We start from the raw sequence: 23,363 nt of genomic DNA, 5'->3' as shown, positions 1-23,363 counted from the left end.
ATGATAAATCATAAATCAAATAAAATCATATATATATTATTTGTATCATTCCTCCACCTGCTACTAGAACTATTTTAATATTTGCACAATATTTATCAATGCTAAAATTAAATTATCCGCTGATCTATCGTAGTAGAATAAGGCTGGCCATATAGGCAACGATAACAGCTACATAATCTATTCATTCCTTACATATATCTGCATGAGACGAGAGAATATCAGGTTCTCCTGATGGATATGCAAAGTTACCACCAACGTAACCACACTCAAAAGACATAATGTAGAATTAAAATTGCAAACATCATATTTGTATTGAAATAACTGATGTGTAATCAAAGGAGTGTAGCATACGAATAAGTCAAATACCTATTTCCCCACAAATACTTGGACAAAGAGTTTTATGTTAACATTCATTTCAGTGTCAACCAAAAATATCAACAATAACAATTTGTAATACCTAATTAATAAGTTGCTATACCATTGTTCTGCTATGAATAATCCCACTACCACCAATATATATCTTAAATACATCACTTGTTTCTCCTATTCAATTATAAGCAAAGCTATATAAACTGAACTTATAACAATATATGTGTATATATAAATTGCTGTTTAGGTTTCAAATGCATATATCAGCAATGGAATATAAAAGAGCGTCAACTATTTTGTGCTAATAAAATAATTAATATGATGTACTTCTTATTTTAAGAATCAAAAATGTAAAAGCTTAAAAATATTATCAAATTATGATAGATTCCGTATTCGTAATCCAGATATGTGATGAAAATCTATTCAGTCAAAAAACAATAAGAATAGATCTTTTGCTCATTTATGAAATTCGGCAATATTGCTACAGTTAACATTGCTCTTATATCTAATGTCAATGAACATAACATAAATTTGATTGACGAAATGACTATCTTGAACAGAGTTGTATTATAATCTGATTTGTAATAATATTATTAGAAAGCAGTATTTAACAATTATGCAGTGTCTTTTGAATAGTTAACATTCTAGTACAATTATATTTTGGTATTGCTATGTAACACAAAGTTATACAACCAATATGAAAATATTCATATTTTTTGAGGCTCTGTGCATTTTATTTGATGACATTTTGAATGTGAATGCTATGTTGATTATCAATCTAAGCATTAAATGATCTTCTTGGAGGGGGAATCGGTTTCTTTGGTAATCTGATAATGATATCACTATTTATTTAATCTGTAAGAATCAAATAAGGAATGATTCCCGCACTCACCATATCGAAATTCATAATAGTTAGTACCATCTAAAACGGAACGATCATCCATAAACATCTCGGAAATAATTGGCTGCTGCTAATGTATATGCACGCATATAGACTGATAAGGATTGTCATCATGCATAAGTAATAGATCACTCCAAAATCATAGGTGAATTGAGCAAACATTCCCAAAAATATTTGCCCTGGTATTGCATATAATTGTATATACATTATATTATTAAATCACTTCTTCATTCGAATTTCAATGATCGATTAATCCTTCAAATTTTTGATATCATTTAAAGAGAAGAACTCTGGCATTATCTTCCCTTCGAAAATCAGGTCCTAATTTATTTTAATCCTAATTGCCATACAAAATCGTTTCTTCCACAGTCTATTTTTTCAGCCACACATTTCTTAGCCCATTCAACATCTTATCCAACCTTAAACTAACTTATTATGAAATTATAAGTTTTACCTCTAAATCGTAATAACTCTCCTCTAATTAAAATTTTAACTAGCTTACTCATATATATATTACCTTTATACTCTAACCAGCAAATAAATCATTTTCTTATTCAAAAGTCATTACGTTTGCATTTTAAAAATTCAGATTGAAACCCTTCGACATTTTCTATATTTATTAATATCATAAAGTAATTCAAAAAAGAATGTTAACATTTAAAATCAATCCTCTTTCCAACTATTAATCATTTACGACAAGAGTAGAGATTTCATTCCGATTAGAATCCTCTCCATCTTATCTAATACCGATTTTATCTCTTGGCAATTTTGTAATTACTTAAAGACAAACCCTTTGTTAGCTTATTAAATCGACTCATTTATAATCTATTCTAGCAACCCTTTAAGATGCAAGCCTAGTTCAAGAACTTATTTTTTCCCTTTGCTGTTCCTCCTTATTTTCTTCTTTCTCATTTATGATTCATTTTCTTTAAATTTACACCAATTTTTATGCTATGAAGATTTTAATAGTTGCTTAAGCTTTTTCTATTATAAGAAAATTCCATCTGCAGGTTTTAGATCTTCTATCCTCCCATGATCCTAGTCTTCCTCAACTTCAAATATAAATTAGTAATTTTTCATCTTTAATTGAAACTTTATTTTTATTTGAAATTAGAATTCTTAATCTCTTATATTAATTATCCAAGATGCAAAAGTATAATTAATACAAAATATTGTAATTCTAATAAAGTTATCTCTTTTTTAAAATCCAATAAAAAGATAGATAGCATTAATAGTCTTAAATTAATATTATTTGTTAATCATAAAAAAATATCAAAAAACTATCAGTTTTTAATTTAATTATTATAGATACAAGAGTATGTGTTGGTTATGAAATAATGATTTAATAAATAATAAAAAGATATTTATTAAGTAGTTTTTTTCTAGATGCTCATTATTTTATTAGTAGTGATATGAGATCAAAATTATAGTATAATAATATATTATTTTCTATTTATTTCCTAAAGTTGAGTTTGATTCATTATTCTCTATTGATAATCTGATTTAAATAAATTTTATGAGTTCAATATTTTTATGATTTATTTATGATTTATTATCTATTCGAAATGTATTTAGAGATAAAAATTCATTATATGATATGTTTAATCGTATTTATAATTTGATATTTTTGATTACTTCTTCATTATTATATTAATTATTATTTTAACGAATATAAATGAGTTTTTAATCAATTTCATCTTCAGATTTATCAAATTCAGATGAAATGAGTTTCGTAAAAACTGATTAAGAGAGAATTTTGAAAAATTCAAACATTTTAAAACATGCTAATAATGATAGCAACAACTGTTTGAAGCACCCAAATAAAAAAGTAATTTGTTTGTTAAAATATAGGCAAAATTTTATGTATAGCAAAATAGCAATTAATTATTTTGTTCAAAATGTGCATTGAATTTAGCTTTGCAAGGTCTTAAAATAGAAGAAACATAAGAGGTATAATTGGAAATATAAAGGAAAGATAAAATAAATAACTTTCAGAAGGATTTACATTAAGCTCTTTAATAATGTGATTAAAAATTAGTTAACATGAATGATATTAAAAACAACTTAATAAACTAATGGGAGGAATAGAATATCAATTGTGAAGAATTTTTTAATATAGTTCTAAAGACAACTAATTAGTTAAGACAAACATATCAGCAGAAATTATAAAATGACTATTCCACCTATTAAAATCAAGTTTAGGAGCAAATAGAGAATATCAAGCAATTAATACAATAATTGAAGCAATTTTCTATTGATATTTTTACTAATCATGACAACATAGTTAAGAAAATGGAAATGAAACCATTTGATGAGATTATGCAAAAGTATTAAAAAAAAGTAAATGAAATACGATATCAATAAATAAATAATCAATTTCAATTATCTCTAAAATAGGTCAATGTTGATTAAAATTAAATTCTAACATTTATGAATAAAATGTGTTATAATTTGCTCATTAAAAATGACAATATGGAATATCATCAAAAGACGATGACTAGTTAATAAAATTTTGAATCTAATTTGTCAAATCATTAAAAATATTTTGATATGTTTGAAAATGAGGAGGTTAATAGTCCTATGTCTACTATGAATTAAGTACAATTGCAGTCTCCTATTCGTTAACAGTTTAATAAATTTGAATCAGTCAATTCAAACCCTGTCAGAAGTAATGCAAATACCCCTGAAAGTTGGAAATAAAAGCTTAGTTTGAGAAGGGATAATATAACACCAAATGATAAAATCTCTTATTAAAATAGTTCTCGTGTTTTAGAGTAGGTAAGTTCGAAAAAAGCACTTTAAAAGTAATTAATTGACAAATATTCTTATTAATGCAATGAAAAATAAAAAACAACAACTGATTGCGAAAGAATAAGTGAAAAATCTTATTCATTGTTAAATAATAATTTGAGTTGCTTTCAAATCCAGAAATTTATAAAAGAAGCTGAAAGAGGAAGTCTCGAAGATAGAGAACTAACGCCTAAACAAAAGATTATTCCTGCTAGTAAATCTATTTTGTAAGGGTAAACCTATAATAATTAAATAAAGAATAATTCTAATCAAAAATGTATTTATCTAATTATTATGTTTAGCTTAGTAAAATCTAATATAAAATTACCTCCACAAATAATAATATGGATCAGTTCCAAATTTAAAGTCAGCCTCTCACTTATAATAACAATGTGATGCTGTCTACTTGCATCGTTAATAGGAAGGCCACTTAAGATCTAAATCAAAATAAATCAAGCCATAATCCACAGAATAAGAAAGTAAAAGACAGTTTATCATGAATGTTGGGATGAACTCAAATCCGTAAGTTTAAAATGAAGATACATTGAAAGATAAAATATTAAAAGAGCTTTGTAGTCATCCAAGCGAATCGGTTTATGGCCAAGTGATTAGAAATCATTAACAAAAATCAAAAAATCATAAAACAACAAGCAAAGAAAATTATGAATGGACTTCCTAGAAAAATAGAAGGATTGGATAAAATATAAACAAGAAATAATGATTTATATATTTCAAATAAATCTCTAAATATTTCTTTGTCTATTTAATTTTTAATTCCAAGAGTCCTAATATAATATTTATTTAAGAATAAATTTAATTAACCTCAATTAAATGGTGCTATTTTCAGAAATTTAATAATATTAATTCAAAATACCTTATTATCTCTTAAGTGTGATACTTAAATACATGTTTAGTACTCCTAAAATTTAAAAAATAAAATTTTCATCATTTCGAAATACTAATAATTTAGATACCTCTTATTATCAATTGTAATCCTACAAGAGATTCTAATCTTAAAAATCCATTTTTATTTAAATCAATTTATTCATTTTTTGAAACTTTATTGGCTTCTATAAATTAATATGACAATTTATTTTATTATTTAATATGACCATAATTCATAGGTTTATTTCTTACTGTTATTTATGGCTACCAAAGTAAATTTAGAAATCAGTCTAAAAAACGCTATTTTAATAACAGGAAAATGGTTAGGTTTATAAAGTATTAAATGTGTAAATTCATAGATTGAATTTTCCAATGGAGAAGTGCAAAAGATAATAAATTTTGAAAATACAATCAATTATATATAATTTGTTGGAGTAAAGAATTGTCTTTTATCTTTAGTCATTCCAAGTTATTAAAAAAATGATTGATTTAATAAAAAGAGTCGAAAATTTGATCCTTTTAATTATATTAGTCATTGCATTATCAGGAAAAACTTTTTATTAAGATTTTACTGAATAAATAATAGTTTTTTATTCATTGACATGTTACTTTTTAGATAAGCTTTAATATTTAGTAAACTTGCTATTAATCAGTTATAAACTAAGAAAACAATAATCTATAGTTAATAATTCTAAATGTCGAATATTTTCGAAGTTTCCTAATATTTCTGAAGAAGAAATTTAACAAATGGAAGAAAAAAATTAAGATTATTTAGAGTATGATATTATAAGTATTTAGATTCAAATCCTACAAATCAATAAAATGGTCAGAACTATAATTGGGAGATATTGTATGTCTAAAGAGAGGGAAGTAGAGTCCTGCTGATCTTCTCATTTTAGACTCAAGTTAAGAGGAGCTTCTAGTTGATTTTGAAGTGCGTACTGCATGTTCTTGTACATTTGTTAACATTAATCACAACACAAAAGGTAATATAATGGATTTCATTACAAAACTAAATGGACAAATCTCTTTTAGTATATAAGAGTCGCCTGTAGGGAGTATAAAATTAAAAAATGATCCAAAAGCTACTTCATTTAATAAAAAAAATATGATTTTGAAGGGAGAAACGCTGGATAGGGTAGACTGGATTTTTGGAATGGCAATTAGAGTTGGAGAGGATTGCTGTTATGGTTAAACAACTCTAAAGAAATAAAACTATTCATAAAAAAGCTGGATAGTAGAATTTCAGACTTACATCTCTTATACTTGTTGGATCTTATTTTCAATATGTTTTATATCTAATATGGTTTTTTCATCCTTTTTTATACGTGAGTATTTTTTTAAAAGTCTAATTTACTGCTTGTTAATATTTCCTTAGAACTTATAATTGTTAGAAAAAATATGTTATTTTTTTATTATTATCAAAAATAATAAAGCATTTTATAAGGAATAGTAAAAGGTGAAAAATAAATACAAAGTTAAAAAATAGTAAAAGTTAAGAGCAAATGATTATCCAATAGTTCTTAAATCATAAAATGATAGGAAAATACTAATGCCTATAGAAAAATATTTTAATTTGCCACTATTATCATTTCAAAGACAAACATAATTATTAGGGTTCAAATCTCATAATAATAATGAGACAGGGCTTATGATGTTAACTTCATAGAATGTCTTAGATCTTATTAGGACTGATATTCTAATTTTGGACAATCCAAAATTTTTATTTAAGGCCAAACCTAAAGTAGTCTAACTTGTTGAAAACTTTAAAACATACCATTTTAGTTATAATAAACTTAAAAATTTGGTGAGAAATGCTTCACCAAAATAAAAGACGAATTGTGACAAATTATTAATTGACACTAATAGATAATAAACATAAGATGAAATGAAAACTTTAGATATTGATCTTTTGATTTCTGAAAAAAGAGTTCCTGATCTCAGAAATTGTACTGATATTTTATTAGCTTCAATCTAGATTTAGAAAATAGGGAATATTAAAGATAACAACTAAAAGGATTAAAAATAAAATGATACAAAATTGAATAATGGCATAGGCAAGAAAAAGAGTGCCAGATACATTTTTGATTCTTCTTTTGTTAAACACTAATAAAATAGCAATTAAGTTTTTGACAACAGTAAAGATGCATCCAATCATAATATCTCTTAATCTTTCTAATCATCACATATTGGATTGTAAAAATAAAAAAATCAATTTGTCAAGCCTGGAACTATTATTAAGCAAAATCCTAATTTTAGCCAGATGTCCTAAAAAAAAATTAACGACCTAAACTCTGATAGAATTATAAGCGAAAATTATAATGAATAGGACTTTATTGATATTCTTTACAGCCAAGATGATAGAATATATAATGAAATTTTAGTGATGATGCTTCTAACAAATAGTATTATAAGTGTGTTTAATGAAAAATTAAATAAATTAGAATTTATCTTTGAAAATAGTTATGATGAATCCATTCTATAATTTTGTGAATTACTTGATTATAATCTAATTTGTTCAACAGAATAGGAGAATACTAAATAAGAATTAAATAGCAGAACAATTATAAAAAAGGTTATTTCAATTGGTACCAGTTCCAAAGTCTTTGAGATTCTAACTTTTTTAGAACCTACAGAGAATAGGAAACACATTTTATCAGTATTAGTTAGAGATCCAGAATCATTTTAGTTAGATGAAGGTGCATTGTTATATACAAGAATTGAAACAAATAATCAGACAGAAAATAAATATCATGAAAATTTATAAGAAATGAATTGGGACGGATTAAAAACATTTTTATATTAGAAAAGGTAATTAGGATATTCCTAAACAAATGATATCTTGAAAAAATTATCCGCTATCTCAGAGACATATGGAAATAGATCTCATGAAATAGAAAAACTATTCATTGAACTTGAATCTAAGAGTGAACCTATTTTTGCTATTGGAATATCATCAACAAAATAAAAATTATTATAGCATTCATCTTAAGAATTCATATAGGAATAGGTAAATTAAGAAAGAATCTTTTTCACCTTATAAAATTATAACATCAAACTATGCATCATTATACCTGATTCTTATGACGATTTAATGCTTTTTGTTAGAACATATTCAATAATCTAATCAAAAGAACAAATTATTGAATTCAAAGAAAGGGACTCTTAATAGTTACAATATAAGTTTAGGTAGTATCTTTAAAATCTGATGTCTAATAATATACCAAATTATCAGGATAACTTTATAATTGTAAGTTCTGAAGCATTTGATAGTATTTTAGAGGATGAATATTTAAAATATCATTTTGTTTTTATATTCTAAATGTCTGGTGGATTAGGTGCTTATCGATTTACAAGTAGATAAAAAGGAAAATTAGCAAAAATTCTATAAAAAACTAATTAAAAAATACTCAGCGTTGGAAATTCTTTAGATGATGAATATCTATTTAGTAAATCTCATTTAACAGTTAGTTTAATGAAAAAAGAATAGGAAATAACTATTATAAATTCAAAATTTGTAGCTTTAAATATTAAATAACTATTAAAGATGATTTTTCTTATTTGCCCTAGATAGATGTAGAATTATTTAGCATTTTTAGAAATCCAATTATATAGATGCTTACTATTAGGTTTGATAATATTTATTATTAGCTTTTAATTTGAAGATATTTAACTATTTTGGCTATTGATATTTTTTTTAATTCCAAGCAATATTTTGTCATCTATTTAGCACTATTTTTTATTGTGTAATCAGAAAGAATAAACGCTTAAATTTTAATCTACTTATGTTATGATATTTTAAAGTATAAAGAAGAGAAGTATGTTAAGAGGAATTTTAGGGGTTTTTGTAATAGTTATTATTGATTTAGTATATTTGATTCTAACTGAATAAACTATTTTATTGGTTATCTCTTCAAATGGTAAAATTGATTAAACATCAAAATCAGTATTACTTTACATAAGCTTAGAATTATTAGATAAATCTAAAATTTTATTCCATATTATAAAGAAATATGAAAATATCTATTATAAACTTATGTAATTAACTATTACAATTTTTATATTGACTCTGTTAATAATATGTTTTAATTTGGTTTAAGCCTCTACTGATGATTAAAGACTGATAGATGAATTCAATTAATAAAATTTTTTAGCTTTCATTTTCATAAGTGTTTTTCTAATTGGTTTATCATTTGTGACTCAAGAGATCTTGGAGATTTATTCGATAAATTTCATGATACCCTCAGAACAAATCACCTTTGAGTAAAACTAAAAAGATATTTTGGAATTAAAAAAAAAACTAAATTCAAGCAATTCACTTAGCGAAGAAGAAGAAGAAGAAATGCAGTTAATTTTTAATTAAAAAATTAAAAAAATTACAGATTAGCTTTTTGATAATAAAGATTTAGTAGATGAAATAATAACTAAATAAATAAAGGGAGATTAATCAGTAGTAGATGAAATGGATAAATTTCAAGGATTTCAAGATAAAAAAACCGAAAAGGATTTTTAAGACTTCTTTAAATAATAGAACTAACATAAATTTAACATTTTCTATGCTTTTATATTTTATGATATATGCATACTAATAATGTACTGTTATGAAATACTTACAAGTAGCGTATTTCCATTATCAATTTTATTAACTGTATTAATTTAATTTATCATTTAACTTTTTATTTCTCTTTTATAATTAAGGGTGATCACTAATAAAAAGATCTAATAATATTTTTAGTTGCTATCCCTTATTTTAAGATACATTTTTAAAATATTAATAGATGTACTTTATATAGGAAATTATCAAGAATTTGTTGGATTCATGTTTAATATCTAATTTATTCTTGCTTTTGCAATAACAACTCAACCAATAGTTCCAATTATTTTCTATGTTATCTTATAATTGGTCATTTACATAATAGATTTGATAATAAATGGATTTTCAATGAATTTTCTTAATTAAAAAGAAGTGATATATTGCTTAGTCAAATTTGGGTTTCTATTAGTTGAAATATCATATCCAATTTTTGAAAATGTTTAAAAGTTTCAATTTTTACAGAGATCTTCATATATTTATTAGAATAGACTGAATATTGAATAAAAGAAGATAAACTATATTTTAGGTTTATTGATGCCAAGATTTATTTAAGAGAGAATGAATAAAGGTTAGATTTAGATTTAGCAAGATCAAGGCGATGTTACAATATTATTTTGTGATATTTACCAATTCGACAAGGTTATTAAATATGAATAAGAAAATATATTGAACTTTTTAGATACTCTATACAGAGCCTTTGACTAATTGTGTTAGACGTATGATTTGTAAAAGATAGAGACAGTTGGTAAAACTTATATGGCAGCTGGAGGATTGAAGGATTATGATGCAGTGATAAGTAACAATATAATCTAAAAATAGATTAAAAAAATGCTAATAGCACAACTAGAGCTTTAGAAACGGCTATAGCTATGATGGATGCTGTAAAAACAATGAAATATGGTGATAATCAAGATGTTAAATTAAAGATTGGAATTCATTATGGTAGAGTAATTGCTGGTGTAATTGGAGTTCATAAACCATAATTCTCATTGATAGGAGATACAGTAAATACTACAAGCAGGGTTTGTAGCACAGGTGATGCTGGATTCATTACATTGAGTGAATCGGCCTATAACAATATTAAAGATACAACTAAATATTAATTTGATGAAAAGGCAGTGGCTGCTAAAGGAAAAGGGACACTTCTAACATTTCGATTCAAGGTATAACTAAAGGATAAAGATTCAACAAGATTAATATCATCTAAATTAATTAAAGATCATTAAGAATCCAGCAATGAAACTAGAGTTCAAGTTATGCCATTAAAAAATCCTGAAAATAAGAAACCTCCTGCCAAAATTTTGATGAAAAGAGCTTCTGTTATGAATCCAATAGGATTGGGAAATGATCCCAACAAATCCCCTATACTAGTTTTAAGACAGCTCTAGTAATAGTTATAAAACAAAAAGACGTTTTAAATTATGATCAAGAAAAAGTAATCGATTGATCATGAAACTAAAGAACAAGAAGTCAAACGTTAAAATTCTTAAAAATCGATATCTAGTTCGAATTAAGATCTAAATTAAGGATAATAAATATAGAATGAAAATCAATCTCAAGTTTAATAGCAGCCCAAGGTTGTAAATACAAATCCAAAAATGAGAAGTAGTATACTGTAACTGCATAAACCACTTAAAAGGGGAAATGAAGATGGAGCTATTTAGCATTATCCATCAACCTTGTAATAGTTTTCAATGAGTCTATTTTAACCTATTTCAGACATTAGACTTTAACCCTCTTCTAATTAGATCTCGTCCTCACAAAACTAATAGAGCTCAAGTATATAACCTTAGTTAAGTGTACTACAATAAAATTCTTAAACTCAAATGGTCTAGATTTTGGAACACCCAAGTAAAGAGAGCATAAAGTAGGTGAGGATTGCAGAGGAAGCATAAAATTAATAGAATAATCAATAGCCTCAAAGAGGATAAATCAAAAGGAAGGGAACTGTAATAATGGCTGATTTGGTTAATAAGAAAAAAATGATGAAATCAAACACTAAAATAATTCTACCGGAAGATAAGGAACGACCTCTTAAGTTAGTTTAAAAGGAAAATGAAAATCATTTTGAGGGAAAAGGAAAATAAATAGAAAATCCTGGATTTTTTGAAGCTTAAGAGAATCTTATAAAAAAAGAAAATGATTTTGTTGAAAATTCTGATGAAATTGAAATAAATAAAAAATAGAGCATTTCAAAACTTTAGTAAAGATTAGATTTGATAAAATTAAAGAACATTAAAAAATTTAAATTAGACTTTGATAAAGATTTTGATTATGAATTGAATAAAAGTTAATACGATAGCAAAGACCATGTATTGTATTATTAGATCTACGAAGAATATAATCTGCAAGAATTTATATAGTTTAGAAAAACATTTATACTGTTACTAATTCTTATGATTTGTAAAAGCCTTTTATATTTCTTATTAGACGAATTAAATCCATCAAATAAAATAGAACTAATCATTGTTATTTTATGTCAACTCATTGTTAGTGTATTGATTATCTTTCCTTTTTACAAATTCTAAGATCTTTAAGATTTTAAAAAAGCTAAATCTTTAAGTTTAATCTATTTTATAAGCATAAGTTCATTAAACATTTTAATAGTTTACTTTGTGGATGAATAAGAATTTGAGATAATTTTGTAATTATGTTAGATTACTTCAATCTATATCAACTTATTTCACTAATAACTTTTTATTCTAAAAGATAAATAATATTTATAAATCATTTACTTTATTCTTTTGATTCTATTAACTGTATATAAAAAGTACATATTGGAAATAGTATTTTTCATAATAAGCACTGATGGTTTAACCTATTACTTTGAGCATTAAGTAAATGAAATCCTTGTTAAAAATTATAGAGTGAGTCAACAATTATAAACTTAAATATTTAAATATGAAAATATTTTGTAATACTTGATGCCTCCTCATGCATTAAAACGATTATTACAACCAGAATCAGATAAAACTGAAACATTTATAGATGTTCTAGACCATGCTACTGTTTTATTTGCAGACATCGCTGGTTTTACTAAATATTCAAGCTCTGTTTAGCCTGAAACTGTTGTTGAAATGCTTAGAAACTTGTTTCAATCTTTTGATTTATATTGTTAAATGGCATAGATATATAAACTGTTTACTATTGGTGATTGCTATGTGTGTATGGGAGTTTTGGATTACACAAAAAGAGATCCTGCCGAAGAAGTATTATATTAAATTGATTTAGGCATAAAAAGTACTAGCTTTTGGTCTCAAAATGATATAGATAATTAATGATATCAAATAGGATCCCCAATATTAGCATTTAAACATGAGAATAGGAGTGCATACTGGTAGAGTCCTCGGTGGAGTAGTTGGAACTGATGTTGTTAGATATGATATTTATGGAGAAGATGTCACAATTGCTAATTTGATGGAGTCATCGGGAACTGTAAGATATTTTATTTAGTTTTAGGAAGGAAAGATGTTAATTAGCGATTATACAAAGAATTTGGTTGAATCTGAATATGATGACTTTAAATTTGAATATGCGAAGGATGTTTATATTCAATCAAAGGATATGACAATACCCACTTTTTTTGTTTCACTTAATGATTTAGATTGTTGTGAAGAAAATTGAATCGAAGAGATTTTGAATATTATATATATTATTTATTATTATGAGTTAAAATAAAGAAAAGGTTGAATCAGAGCTTTTTCAAATGTATCAGAATGCCATTGATTTGTTGGAAGAAGATTAAATTGCAGATGGCATTGCAATCCTTAAGAAATTGATGAATCACCCCTCCATAATAAATTAAGAGGATAAAAAGATTCTCTATGGAATTTATATGTCTTTGGCTGAAATATTGGCACAAAGCGAAAATGTTTCTGAAAAATGCGAAGCCTTAAATTATTATTATTAGAGCACATTAATAGTAGAAAATTGCTGGTAAACCTACAGAAAGATGTCGCTTTTATTTCGTCAACTTGGAATGATGCCAAGAGCTTTAAATTTAAATTTAAAAGCGTATTTTAACATTAAAATTTTATAGTCTTTAATATTGTTCATAATGCATTCTAACTTAGCCTCTTCTATATTAAGCTTGTTGCATTAGCTTTTTAATGGATAGTTGGGATGATTTCAATCAATATTTTAAGATGATGAAGGATGATACTAATTTGAAGCAATAGATACAAGAACTAGAAAACTACCATTTAACTAAACAAAAAACAGCTTTTGTTAATACATTGTTGATTGAATATAATCAAATTGAACAAAAGCTACAGTCTTTACCTGAGAATTAAATTTATTATCTTCTCTAAGAACAACAATTTGAATAAGAGATTTTTTTAGATACTTAAAATATCAGAAAGTTCTTTAAAGATATCAAATGTTTGTTTCAAATTAATCTCAATTTTAGAAAGAATCCATCTAAAGATAATTATCTAATCGCTAGTACAAGGATTACTGTAACATCAAATCAAAACAAAAAAAAAACTTTTGTTTCAAAAGAATAGCCAAGTCAAGTAGTTAGATAAATTGAAAAGCAGAAATCAAAACAATCATAATATTAATAATAGTTTAATCTAGATTAAAATATCTATAATTCTAATACAAAATTAATCGATCTTATTAAATAAAATTATGGTTGGGATATGGTTTCATTTTCCATGATAAATAACAATACTAAAATATCAAATGAGCAGAATGAATATTAAGGGTGTTCCATTTCTAAATTTTTATCTGAACGATTAAGCAACTAAAGTTTCCTTACTGTTATTGAACTTTTAAAGAAATTAATTATATTAATTCTACAAGATTTTCTTTCTTATAAATAATCAATTCAAAATTTTAACTTTGTATCCAAAGGATTAATTAATTGTGTTGTTTGGGCTCAATATTTCACAAACAAATTGGTGGATGATCCCTTTTTAAAATTGTAACTATTAGAAATTGCTTTTGACGAGTTAAAATCACGTTTCAAAGAAAAAAAGCCTAAATCTCCTGAAGAATAAAATAAAATCAAGAATTACATTCTTTTCATCAATAATATGAAATTGGAATTACTACAAACTGATATTTCGAGCATTTTGATTAATAGCAATTAAAGAAAAGAATATTTGACAAAGTATTCAATCATAATGGCTACCATTCATAGCGATATTCATTTCTTTTAACCTAAAATGGCGAAGCATTTTGCTAGTTAATTGAAAAACAGTAAATTAAAATAGTAAATTAATGACAAAATACTAGCTTATAAAATAGAATCTGAACTCAAAACCTCAAAGTAAGTTCTAAAGATTATTACGTAATGGGAAGAGAGAGAATAAAAATTGGAAGATAATGAAAAAATAAGAACATATATTATATAGGTTATTGAATATTTAAAGTCTAATAAGAATAATAATTTATTGTAAAGGTTGTCAATCATTTTTCTAAATTAATTTTAGTTTGCTTGTCGAATTGAGGATTTAAAAGAGATATAAAAGTTTGTGTAACCCTTGGTGTTGTAAATTTTAAATCTTAATAATTTCGATTTCGAAATAGATATAGGATTCATTTTCCTCAAGTTTTCTTTCGTTTATTCTTTGATAGAAATTGACTCTAGTGAAATTTTGGCCAAATTTACTGAAATATTTCTAGCATCACCAAATAACATTAATAAATATCTAATTCTTTTAGAAGTACTAAAAATACATAATTTTAAACTAAATGATTATTTTAACTTTGTAAATATTGATACTATTTTAATGGAGTTTATTGATATTAAAATAAAATCCAAATAAAAGTACAATTAATTAGTAGAATTTTTTAAAAATAATATTGAAGCTGATTTAGAGTTAAATTATTATTTACTCCATTTACTAGAATTAAAAATTCAACATACACCTTAATTCATTGTCTAGCCTAATACACTTGCTATGGAAGTTGATAAATTTGAAACTAAATTACCTCAACCAGACTCATTTTCTGATGCATCAGAAGATGAATTGGAATAGCCATGTTAGTATAAAAATGAATTCAAAACTATGGTATTAGAAGAAAGTCAAATTGAATCTTCTTTTAGGATAACTAAAAAAATCTTCTAATTTTCAAATAAAACAGTGGAATTTCTAATTAATCATTCTATTTAAATTAATGTAGGCGACCCTAAGATTATTAATCATATTAAAAGATTTGCTAAAGAATGTGTCAAATGCGAGTTCGGCATGAGTACTAATGAATTAAGTACTTAACTATATCAAATAGTAATCTAAAAATATTATCTCTAAGCTGAATTCAAAAAAGAGTTGACAAAAATAGAACTACAATTTTTGGGTTATTTTTTACCTCATTGCATCAAGACTGTTTCAGATTTCAAATAAATCAATGAATTTTTACTAACCAATGTATATCCATCACTTAATAAGCAAATTGAACAAGAAATCGGTGTATTTGTAGAAGAATTAGAATCATATATGTTTGATAATCAAGAGTTAGCATAAAGCTTTCCACTTGAGGAACATTATAATAACATAAAGAATTGGAAAATTGAAAGTGATTATAAAGCAAATTTATTCTATTTGTTATAAAGAGCTCAAGAAATTCTTGATGAATAATCTGAATATTCACAATTTAAGAATTTTCTGTTTGCTCTAGCATATAAGGATTCTTAATTTTTATGGAATGAATTTTATATTACATTATTTGATAAAGCTAGGAATCATTTATCATAGAGGAAAAAGTCAGATGTAGATTGGTTTAACTGTCAACAAAGAGTACAATCAATAATTTAGAATTATCCTGATTTACATTATTTAGAAGAGCATTTTATGATAATGGATCTCTTACAATTATAGGAATAATAAAATATCTACTAAACAACAGTTTCTTAATAAAAATTCAATTAAATTTAATAAGTATATGAGAAATTGTTCATGAAAAAATAAATGATACCAACCAATGTTTTTGATATAAAAAATAACTTTAGACTATTGCTGCTTTAAGAAAAGGTTGTAATGAGAAAATATTATAAAATTAATATTGAAGATATTGCATAAAATTTGGAAAATCTTTAAATTCTCAAATCTTTGATTAATCAAATGAATAACCATTAAATATTGTATTTCCTTCATTCAAAAGATAGTGAAGTAGAAATTAAATAAGATTTATTAATATCAATATATAAATTTATCAGAAGATATTTAAGACATCAATTACATAATCAATTGAATTAATTGATAGAACTCATTAAGTAAAAACTTCCTTATTTATTGAATCCATCTTAAAATTAACTTTAATTCTAATTTGAACTAGATAAAAAACATTTTAAAATCCAAAATTTTGATTAGGATTAATTAGAATAGGAAAAAAATACACAATTTTCCAATTTAGAGGTAAACCTAATTCTAAACAATATATTAGAGGAATTTATTGGGAATAAAAAAAGATTGATTAGAAAAAAACCATAAAGGTTTTTGATTGAATCATTTTATTATTCTACTCATTTATTATTTCATAGTAATGCCTCAATTGATTAAGTTTTCAATTCAATTCAATCGGTTTATTTACCGAACACAAAAGACTTAATTTATTATTACAAATCAATTGATAGGTATAAATGTGAAAAAGATAAAATTCTTAGTTAGTATTATTTTCATGAACTTAATTTTTCATACTAGAAATCTAAAATATTGAAATTAATCCTTAAAATTTTATTGAAACAAAAGAAATACAAAGAAATTGTAACACTGTTAGACAAGCTTAACAAAACATATGATTTAAGGTTGTTTTAAGCTGTTATTGGATTATTAACAGCCATTAAATATATTGAAGAGAAAATCTTAATTAGAGATATCATCATAAAGGTTGAATCTTTAAGTAAAACTAATGATTTTTTAAAAGATGATCAAATCTTGGAATTATTAAATAGAATGTATATAAAATTATATGAGAAAGAGCAATAGGAATAAGGTCTAAATGATGTTGAAACTGAAATAAGTGAAATTAAAATTGAAAAAGGAAAGAAAATCATAGAGGATATCAAGGCAATAAAAAGGAAGCCAACGAAAATAAAAGATAATCAATAGATTTCCTAATAATAATAATCTTAAATCTAGCAATCCTAAATTTAGAATTAATAATAATTGTATTAATAGTCAAGTGAATACATTAATGATGAAATAGGCTAATTTAAAACCTAAGAGGGATCTCTTTCGCCACTTATTGATTTAGATATTGTATGATTTAATTTATTTATTAATTCAACTAAAGTGGTTAATGAAATATGGGTTAACATATATAAGTTTTCTAATTTTTAGTCGCAATTATATTTTATATATATATAACTTATCTTTTAGTCTTTTTGTGAAAAATAATTAATACAATAATTAATTAATTAAATAATTTATTTATTAATAAAATAATAAAAGGATAATGGCATAATAATCTATTTATTTGCAAGATAAATGAAAAGCATATTTGAGATTGAAAGCTTTTAAAATAAAATAATAAAATATCATAGAAATGAAATAAGAGACTTTGAGTAATTCAACAACTTAGACTATTGGAAGTTCCTAATAGACTTAATCACTTGATGAAATAGAAAAATATAATTGTTTTTGGAAATAAGAAATAATTTTGAGTGATTGTGAAGAGTAATTTGTTTAAATAGTATCTGATGATGAGAGGGATTGCGCTGCTATGGTAAGCTTTGGAAAAGCACTTAACATCCAACCAACAGATATTTCATAAATAACTGAGATCTTAAACTATTTGGACACCCCGTAATTAAAGATGACTTCTTTGTAGAGTCCATAAAATGTTTTGAACTATTTCCTGCCTAATAGTTTTGTATCTACACTAACAGAGATGATCAATCATTACCTTTTAATGGTGTTACAAGAAGATGTAAAATAATAGCAATAAACTCAATAAATTTATCACAAGAAGAAATACAAAGAAGCTGAGATTTAATTTTACTTAGGTTTGCAAATTTTGTTTGGAGTGTATAGATTTCCATCTCTGGATGATTATTGGAATGCTGAATCCTGGTTAAAAGGAGGAGTAGAAGTTACTATGCCAATAGGTAGATTCAAATTTGTAGATCTTCATATTTTTTCATACTTTGATGAATAATAAAGAGCAAAATTACAATTGGAAGTCAGCAAATTTTCAAAGAAATTAAAATCACTTTATAATCCAGATTAAGAGTTAATTATTGTCGAATAAAATCAGAAGGCATACAAAGCATATTACATATTTGATTATGACAGTTCTTAAATTATTGATTTGCTAGTTGTTTGCAACAATGTGAAGAATGAGGATAGAATTAACAGAGTGATGAGAATGCTTTATAAGTATTCTAATTAGAATCATGTTACTTACATATTATTTGATCTTAGTTTAGACAAGATAATTCAATTGGTGGATCAATCTATCTACCCAGTCATTCGCTATTAAAACATCAGCCATAATTTGATTCAAATGCTATAGGATGGAGAGTACGAATTGGATTAATTATTTTTAGTTAAATAGGGAACTTAAGTGGATGTTTTCCCATAAAGACGTCTGATATCGAATAGACCTTACATGACTTCTTATGAAAAGATAAAGGAGTAATTGCAAGAACACATAACAAATCTATAGTAATTTAGAAGTAACTTTTATTAGTCATCATAATTGAATAATACTGAAGGATTTCATCAATTGAGAGTTGAATTTGAAGAATATTTCGAAATTATGATTCATAACACATTTTTATTGATTCAGCAGACATCTCAATCGCAATTCAGACATGATTTAGCTAAGATTCTACTTAATGAGAAAGGATAATAGATAGAGAGAGATCGTAATGAAGCCAAACGTAAATTGAATGTCACTTACTAAGAAAACACATCAAATACAGACCAGTTGTCATTTGGATTATAAAAACAGTATGCTGATCAATTCCATACTCCTATACCTTAGAAATAAGAAGATACATTTAAATATTGTTTGGTGTGTATGAAATTTGAAGGCTTGACTAAACCATACTATAGATGTTAATTGTGTGAAAAACTCTTGAAGGTCAATAAGATATTCTTGTGTCCATTTCCTTGTTTTGAACTATTTCATAGGAATCCAAGTGATTTCATGGTTTGTGATATGAAAATGTTAGAGCCACTAGGAGAAGGTGCGTATTTCAAAAATGAATCAACTATGTAATTGGTTAGTAATGGATAAGAAGAAGATGCGAGTGGAAAGAAAAGAAAATATAATAAACCTCCACCTAGAACATTTTGGTCATTCAATAAAGAGATCTACAAACAAGCAAATATCAATGATGATCAGAACTTGAATGACATCTTAAATACTTTCAAAAAACCTCAGGTCCCTGCTCCTTCACCAAATTTGCTATAGCCTATTGTTCCTTAAGAATAATAAGTATAGACGTCGACTTTGGGACACAAAAAGGATATGAAAGATATTGATCATCTCTTAAATTAGGAAAGAGAGCAGAAGGATAAATTAATAAAGGAAATGTAGGAGAGGGATAAACAATTATAAGAATAATACTTCCAATAATAATACGAGAAACAATTGTAAAAGGAATAGGAATCGAAGAAGGGCAAGAAGGCTCAGAAAGAGAGTGAAAAGAAGAAATAATTAGAGGAACAACTTAAGAATGTCAGTCCTCTTGAGAAATTCATGGAACAAATAAATAAAAGAGCTAAGGTTGAGGATGTTGAATGATGGAATAAATTTATTGGCAAATCATTATATATATATAGAATTAGTATTAGTATTATTTAAGAAATACTGAATTTTTGCATATAATATTATCATCTATTGTAGAATAGACCTCCATAATTTCTAGAATATCCATTAGTAGTGCTTTTACTATGATAATCATTCAAAACATAATTGCTTTTTTTAAATCCCTATTAAACTGCTACTGTAGGATCATATTATTTCAATAAGCCTAAATCCTTCAATTTATAGACATTTTATTCAAGTAATTTATTGTTGATTATCAAGCTTGCATCTTCTAGGATTGAATCCAAAATATCTCCTTATTTCCTGCCTAAATAACTTCTGCTAGATTGATTCTCAACAAGTAAGGTGTCTTTCAGCTTCTAGATTGCAGGATTTGAGTTGGCCATAGAACAGGATCTCCGATTATTGAGTTATAAATAAGGCAGTTTCTCTTAGGAAGATTGCATTAAATTAATTATTCAAAATCATTTCACCTAAACCGGTTTAAAATACAACGCAGTTGCCCTTTTCTTTTTCCTATGATGACTGACATCTTTCTGGGGACTTACAAGCTGGCTACCTCTAAGAATGGTTTAGCGATATTTTCTTATATTTTCAATTATAATTACTTAATGAATTCATATGGAAAAGTAAGAAAGAGACTGAGTTACTTCCATTATTCAAAGAATTTCAAGTTTATTTTTGTACTTTTAAACAGCCAAGCAGAATTAAAATCAGGATGATAATTTTTGTAATTCTTAATACAATCTATTTCTAAATTAATTCTCTAGTTCAGTTTTAATTTTAAGTCTTCTAACAATATTTTATCACTTTCTCTTAAACATTCTTCATCAAATTCTCTTGGATTATGTAATTCTAATATTTAGACAGTCTAGTTTGTAGGGTGTAATTTTTATCGTATTTACTTAATATTTAAGGCTTGTTTGTTGGGAAATTATCTCCTTGTGATATTTTACATTTTTTAAAAGTAGTTTGAATGAGAAGCTTTCCAAGATTCTTTTAATTCAAATTCAGAAGAATCTGATGATTCTATTGTTGGGATAGTTAATTAAATCTTATCTGCATTATCATTTTATTTAAGTTCCTTAAAAATAGCTCGTCTTTTCCTTTCAAATATCCTTTTATAGGGCCTTCTAGTTTGTAATTAAGGGTACTGATGTTTTTTGATGACTGAATCTGTGTCTGGATTAAATGTCAGCAAAGGACACTGCTGAATAGTATGTTAAAGGCTTTTGCATGAATAACAATCCATACCAAAATATGATTTGTCAAAGATGAGTTGTTCTTTCAATTAGCAATATTATTCATGATCTTCAGGATATTGTTAAAGGACTTTCATGAAGTCTTTTTTTGTGATGAAGACCAATTTGCTAAAAGCAACAGAAGTGTATCTTAAAGATGGGATATCATCAAACATAAATTCTCTTAATCCAAAATTATCTCCAGTTTAGAGGGTTGCTAATCGAAGTCTATTATTTCTTAAATATGTTCCAATAGATCCCCTTTCTATGAAAAATAAACATGGCTAATCAAATGGCACAGTCTTGCATGGCGTAAGAGTTATTGATTGAACATGTTTTAAGCATTCAGCTTTGAATTCATGGGAAAAATAGTTGTTAAATAGCTTACACCCTTTGACTATGATAGAGTTAGCCTCGAAGATGAGATTCTCCTAAAGGTCTTGAGATAATTAACCTATTATATCCTTAACTTCTAAGTTCTCCTCTAGTTTCTGTTCTTTCCAATAGAATGTTAAATATTCTCTAATTTCATATTTGAGTTGATTGGATATGTTCACACTCTTCATATAAGTATTGATAGCTCTCATTTTGCGAATGTGATCTTCACTTTTCTCATTCAATTTTGAATACACATTCCAGATCGCTGAAACCGTATATGACAATTATAAAGTTGAACAAACCATAAATCCTATGGTCACTAATCTCTCATAGATATCTAATATGATTTTTGAAGTAATTACTTCTTGGAACAACGTCTCCATATCCTACAGTAAACATTGTAACCGACGAGAAGTAAAATGCCGTTATATATTAATCAGTGTAAGGAGCATCAGATAACCCATTAGCTTTTATCCAGGAATCTTCAGCAATATCTTAAATGCCAACGAAGTACCAAATACAACTAAATAGATGTTCCAGTAAGAATAAAAACATCACTAGTTTAATCTATGATAAATCTATAGTTTACTAGGTCTATTAACAATGAAGTAGTTTCTGAATAATCTTAGCTGTTTTATAGTCTCTAAAAGACTCGAATGATATTTTATAATTAGATGATGATTCCTAAGATGCTAATCACACTCCTTGCATAATTGTATTCTCGAAGTGACTGGTGTTTATAATCGATATAACTATTTTGTTCACTGAGTTCCTGAGCAAGTACTAAGACTAATGTTATAACACAAAAAATATCATAAATGAAACCGTTCCTTATGTAATTACGAGCCACTTTATAATGGTTTGATATCAAATAACCTTTCTCATAAAAGGATGTTATAAAGTTTAATAAAATATCAAAGATCAATAAAGCGATGGAAACCTGTAATGTCCATAGGAGTTGATTATATAAGAGTTTATTACTGAATGCTATTTCATAAGGAATGACAAACAGAAGATAGAATCTTATAAAAGCTAGAAAGATATCCCAGATCAATTTGAATTCGTTGTTTGGATTTATTATTGGGATATGTTTAATCGATTTAGTTATTTTCTATGCAATTTTTGACTTCTTTATTGCTCTCCATTTTCTGGTCAACTTTCTTTTGAATCTGGCGAATTTAGACTTATTTACTTTTCCCCAAACTTATCCAGTTTTCTAAGACACTTTTCAAAATAATCATTATATATCTTACTAATAATATTCTTTTCGAGAAACATCTTTTATGATGTGAAAATGAATAGGAGCCAGTTATTAGTATCGTTTCTTATTTTGTATTGCTTTGTTCTTCATTCGAAATCCATAAAACTTAGCTCTCATTGATTGGAAAGCACTATTATTATATACCAAAGTTCTCATACTTTCCAATAGTATTGACTTATCTGGTAATTAAAAGTTTATCCTCAATTTTCTCGGCCTCAC

At 25.6% G+C, this 23,363-nt stretch overlaps 6 protein-coding genes across 6 annotated transcripts; 4 read left to right on the top strand and 2 right to left on the bottom strand. All coding sequences in view use genetic code 6, as the record gives it.

The window, feature by feature from the left end:
• Positions 1-45: 45 nt before the first annotated feature.
• PTMB.173 (hypothetical protein) lies at positions 46-896 on the bottom strand. Its single annotated transcript, XM_001346961.1, has 3 exons — positions 46-457; positions 479-670; positions 697-896. 3 exons carry the CDS (start codon positions 894-896, stop codon positions 46-48), a joined length of 804 nt encoding a protein of 267 aa, XP_001346997.1.
• Positions 897-2,945: 2,049 nt separating this feature from the next.
• Positions 2,946-4,781, top strand: PTMB.172c (hypothetical protein). The annotated part of the gene is made up of 3 exons (XM_001346960.1): positions 2,946-3,098; positions 3,122-4,337; positions 4,363-4,781. The coding sequence occupies 3 exons, from the start codon at positions 2,946-2,948 to the stop codon at positions 4,779-4,781; spliced, it is 1,788 nt and encodes a 595-aa protein (XP_001346996.1).
• A 386-nt stretch (positions 4,782-5,167) lies between these two features.
• Positions 5,168-13,163, top strand: PTMB.171c (Guanylyl cyclase). Its single annotated transcript, XM_001346959.1, has 5 exons — positions 5,168-5,721; positions 5,744-10,335; positions 10,359-12,748; positions 12,771-12,974; positions 12,999-13,163. The coding sequence occupies 5 exons, from the start codon at positions 5,168-5,170 to the stop codon at positions 13,161-13,163; spliced, it is 7,905 nt and encodes a 2,634-aa protein (XP_001346995.1).
• A 40-nt stretch (positions 13,164-13,203) lies between these two features.
• PTMB.170c (hypothetical protein) lies at positions 13,204-17,752 on the top strand. Its single annotated transcript, XM_001346958.1, has 2 exons — positions 13,204-13,553; positions 13,579-17,752. The coding sequence occupies 2 exons, from the start codon at positions 13,204-13,206 to the stop codon at positions 17,750-17,752; spliced, it is 4,524 nt and encodes a 1,507-aa protein (XP_001346994.1).
• Positions 17,753-18,032: 280 nt separating this feature from the next.
• PTMB.169c (hypothetical protein) lies at positions 18,033-20,240 on the top strand. Its single annotated transcript, XM_001346957.1, has 1 exon — positions 18,033-20,240. One exon carries the CDS (start codon positions 18,033-18,035, stop codon positions 20,238-20,240), a length of 2,208 nt encoding a protein of 735 aa, XP_001346993.1.
• Positions 20,241-20,728: 488 nt separating this feature from the next.
• On the bottom strand, positions 20,729-23,161 carry PTMB.168 (K+ channel). Its single annotated transcript, XM_001346956.1, has 5 exons — positions 20,729-20,849; positions 20,873-22,220; positions 22,246-22,450; positions 22,473-23,107; positions 23,137-23,161. The coding sequence occupies 5 exons, from the start codon at positions 23,159-23,161 to the stop codon at positions 20,729-20,731; spliced, it is 2,334 nt and encodes a 777-aa protein (XP_001346992.1).
• Positions 23,162-23,363: the final 202 nt, after the last annotated feature.

This window comes from Paramecium tetraurelia, assembly GCF_000141845.1.
Source record: "Paramecium tetraurelia macronuclear, complete genome".
Taxonomy (NCBI): Eukaryota; Ciliophora; class Oligohymenophorea; order Peniculida; family Parameciidae; genus Paramecium; species Paramecium tetraurelia.
This window is presented reverse-complemented; position numbering and strand designations above follow the sequence as displayed.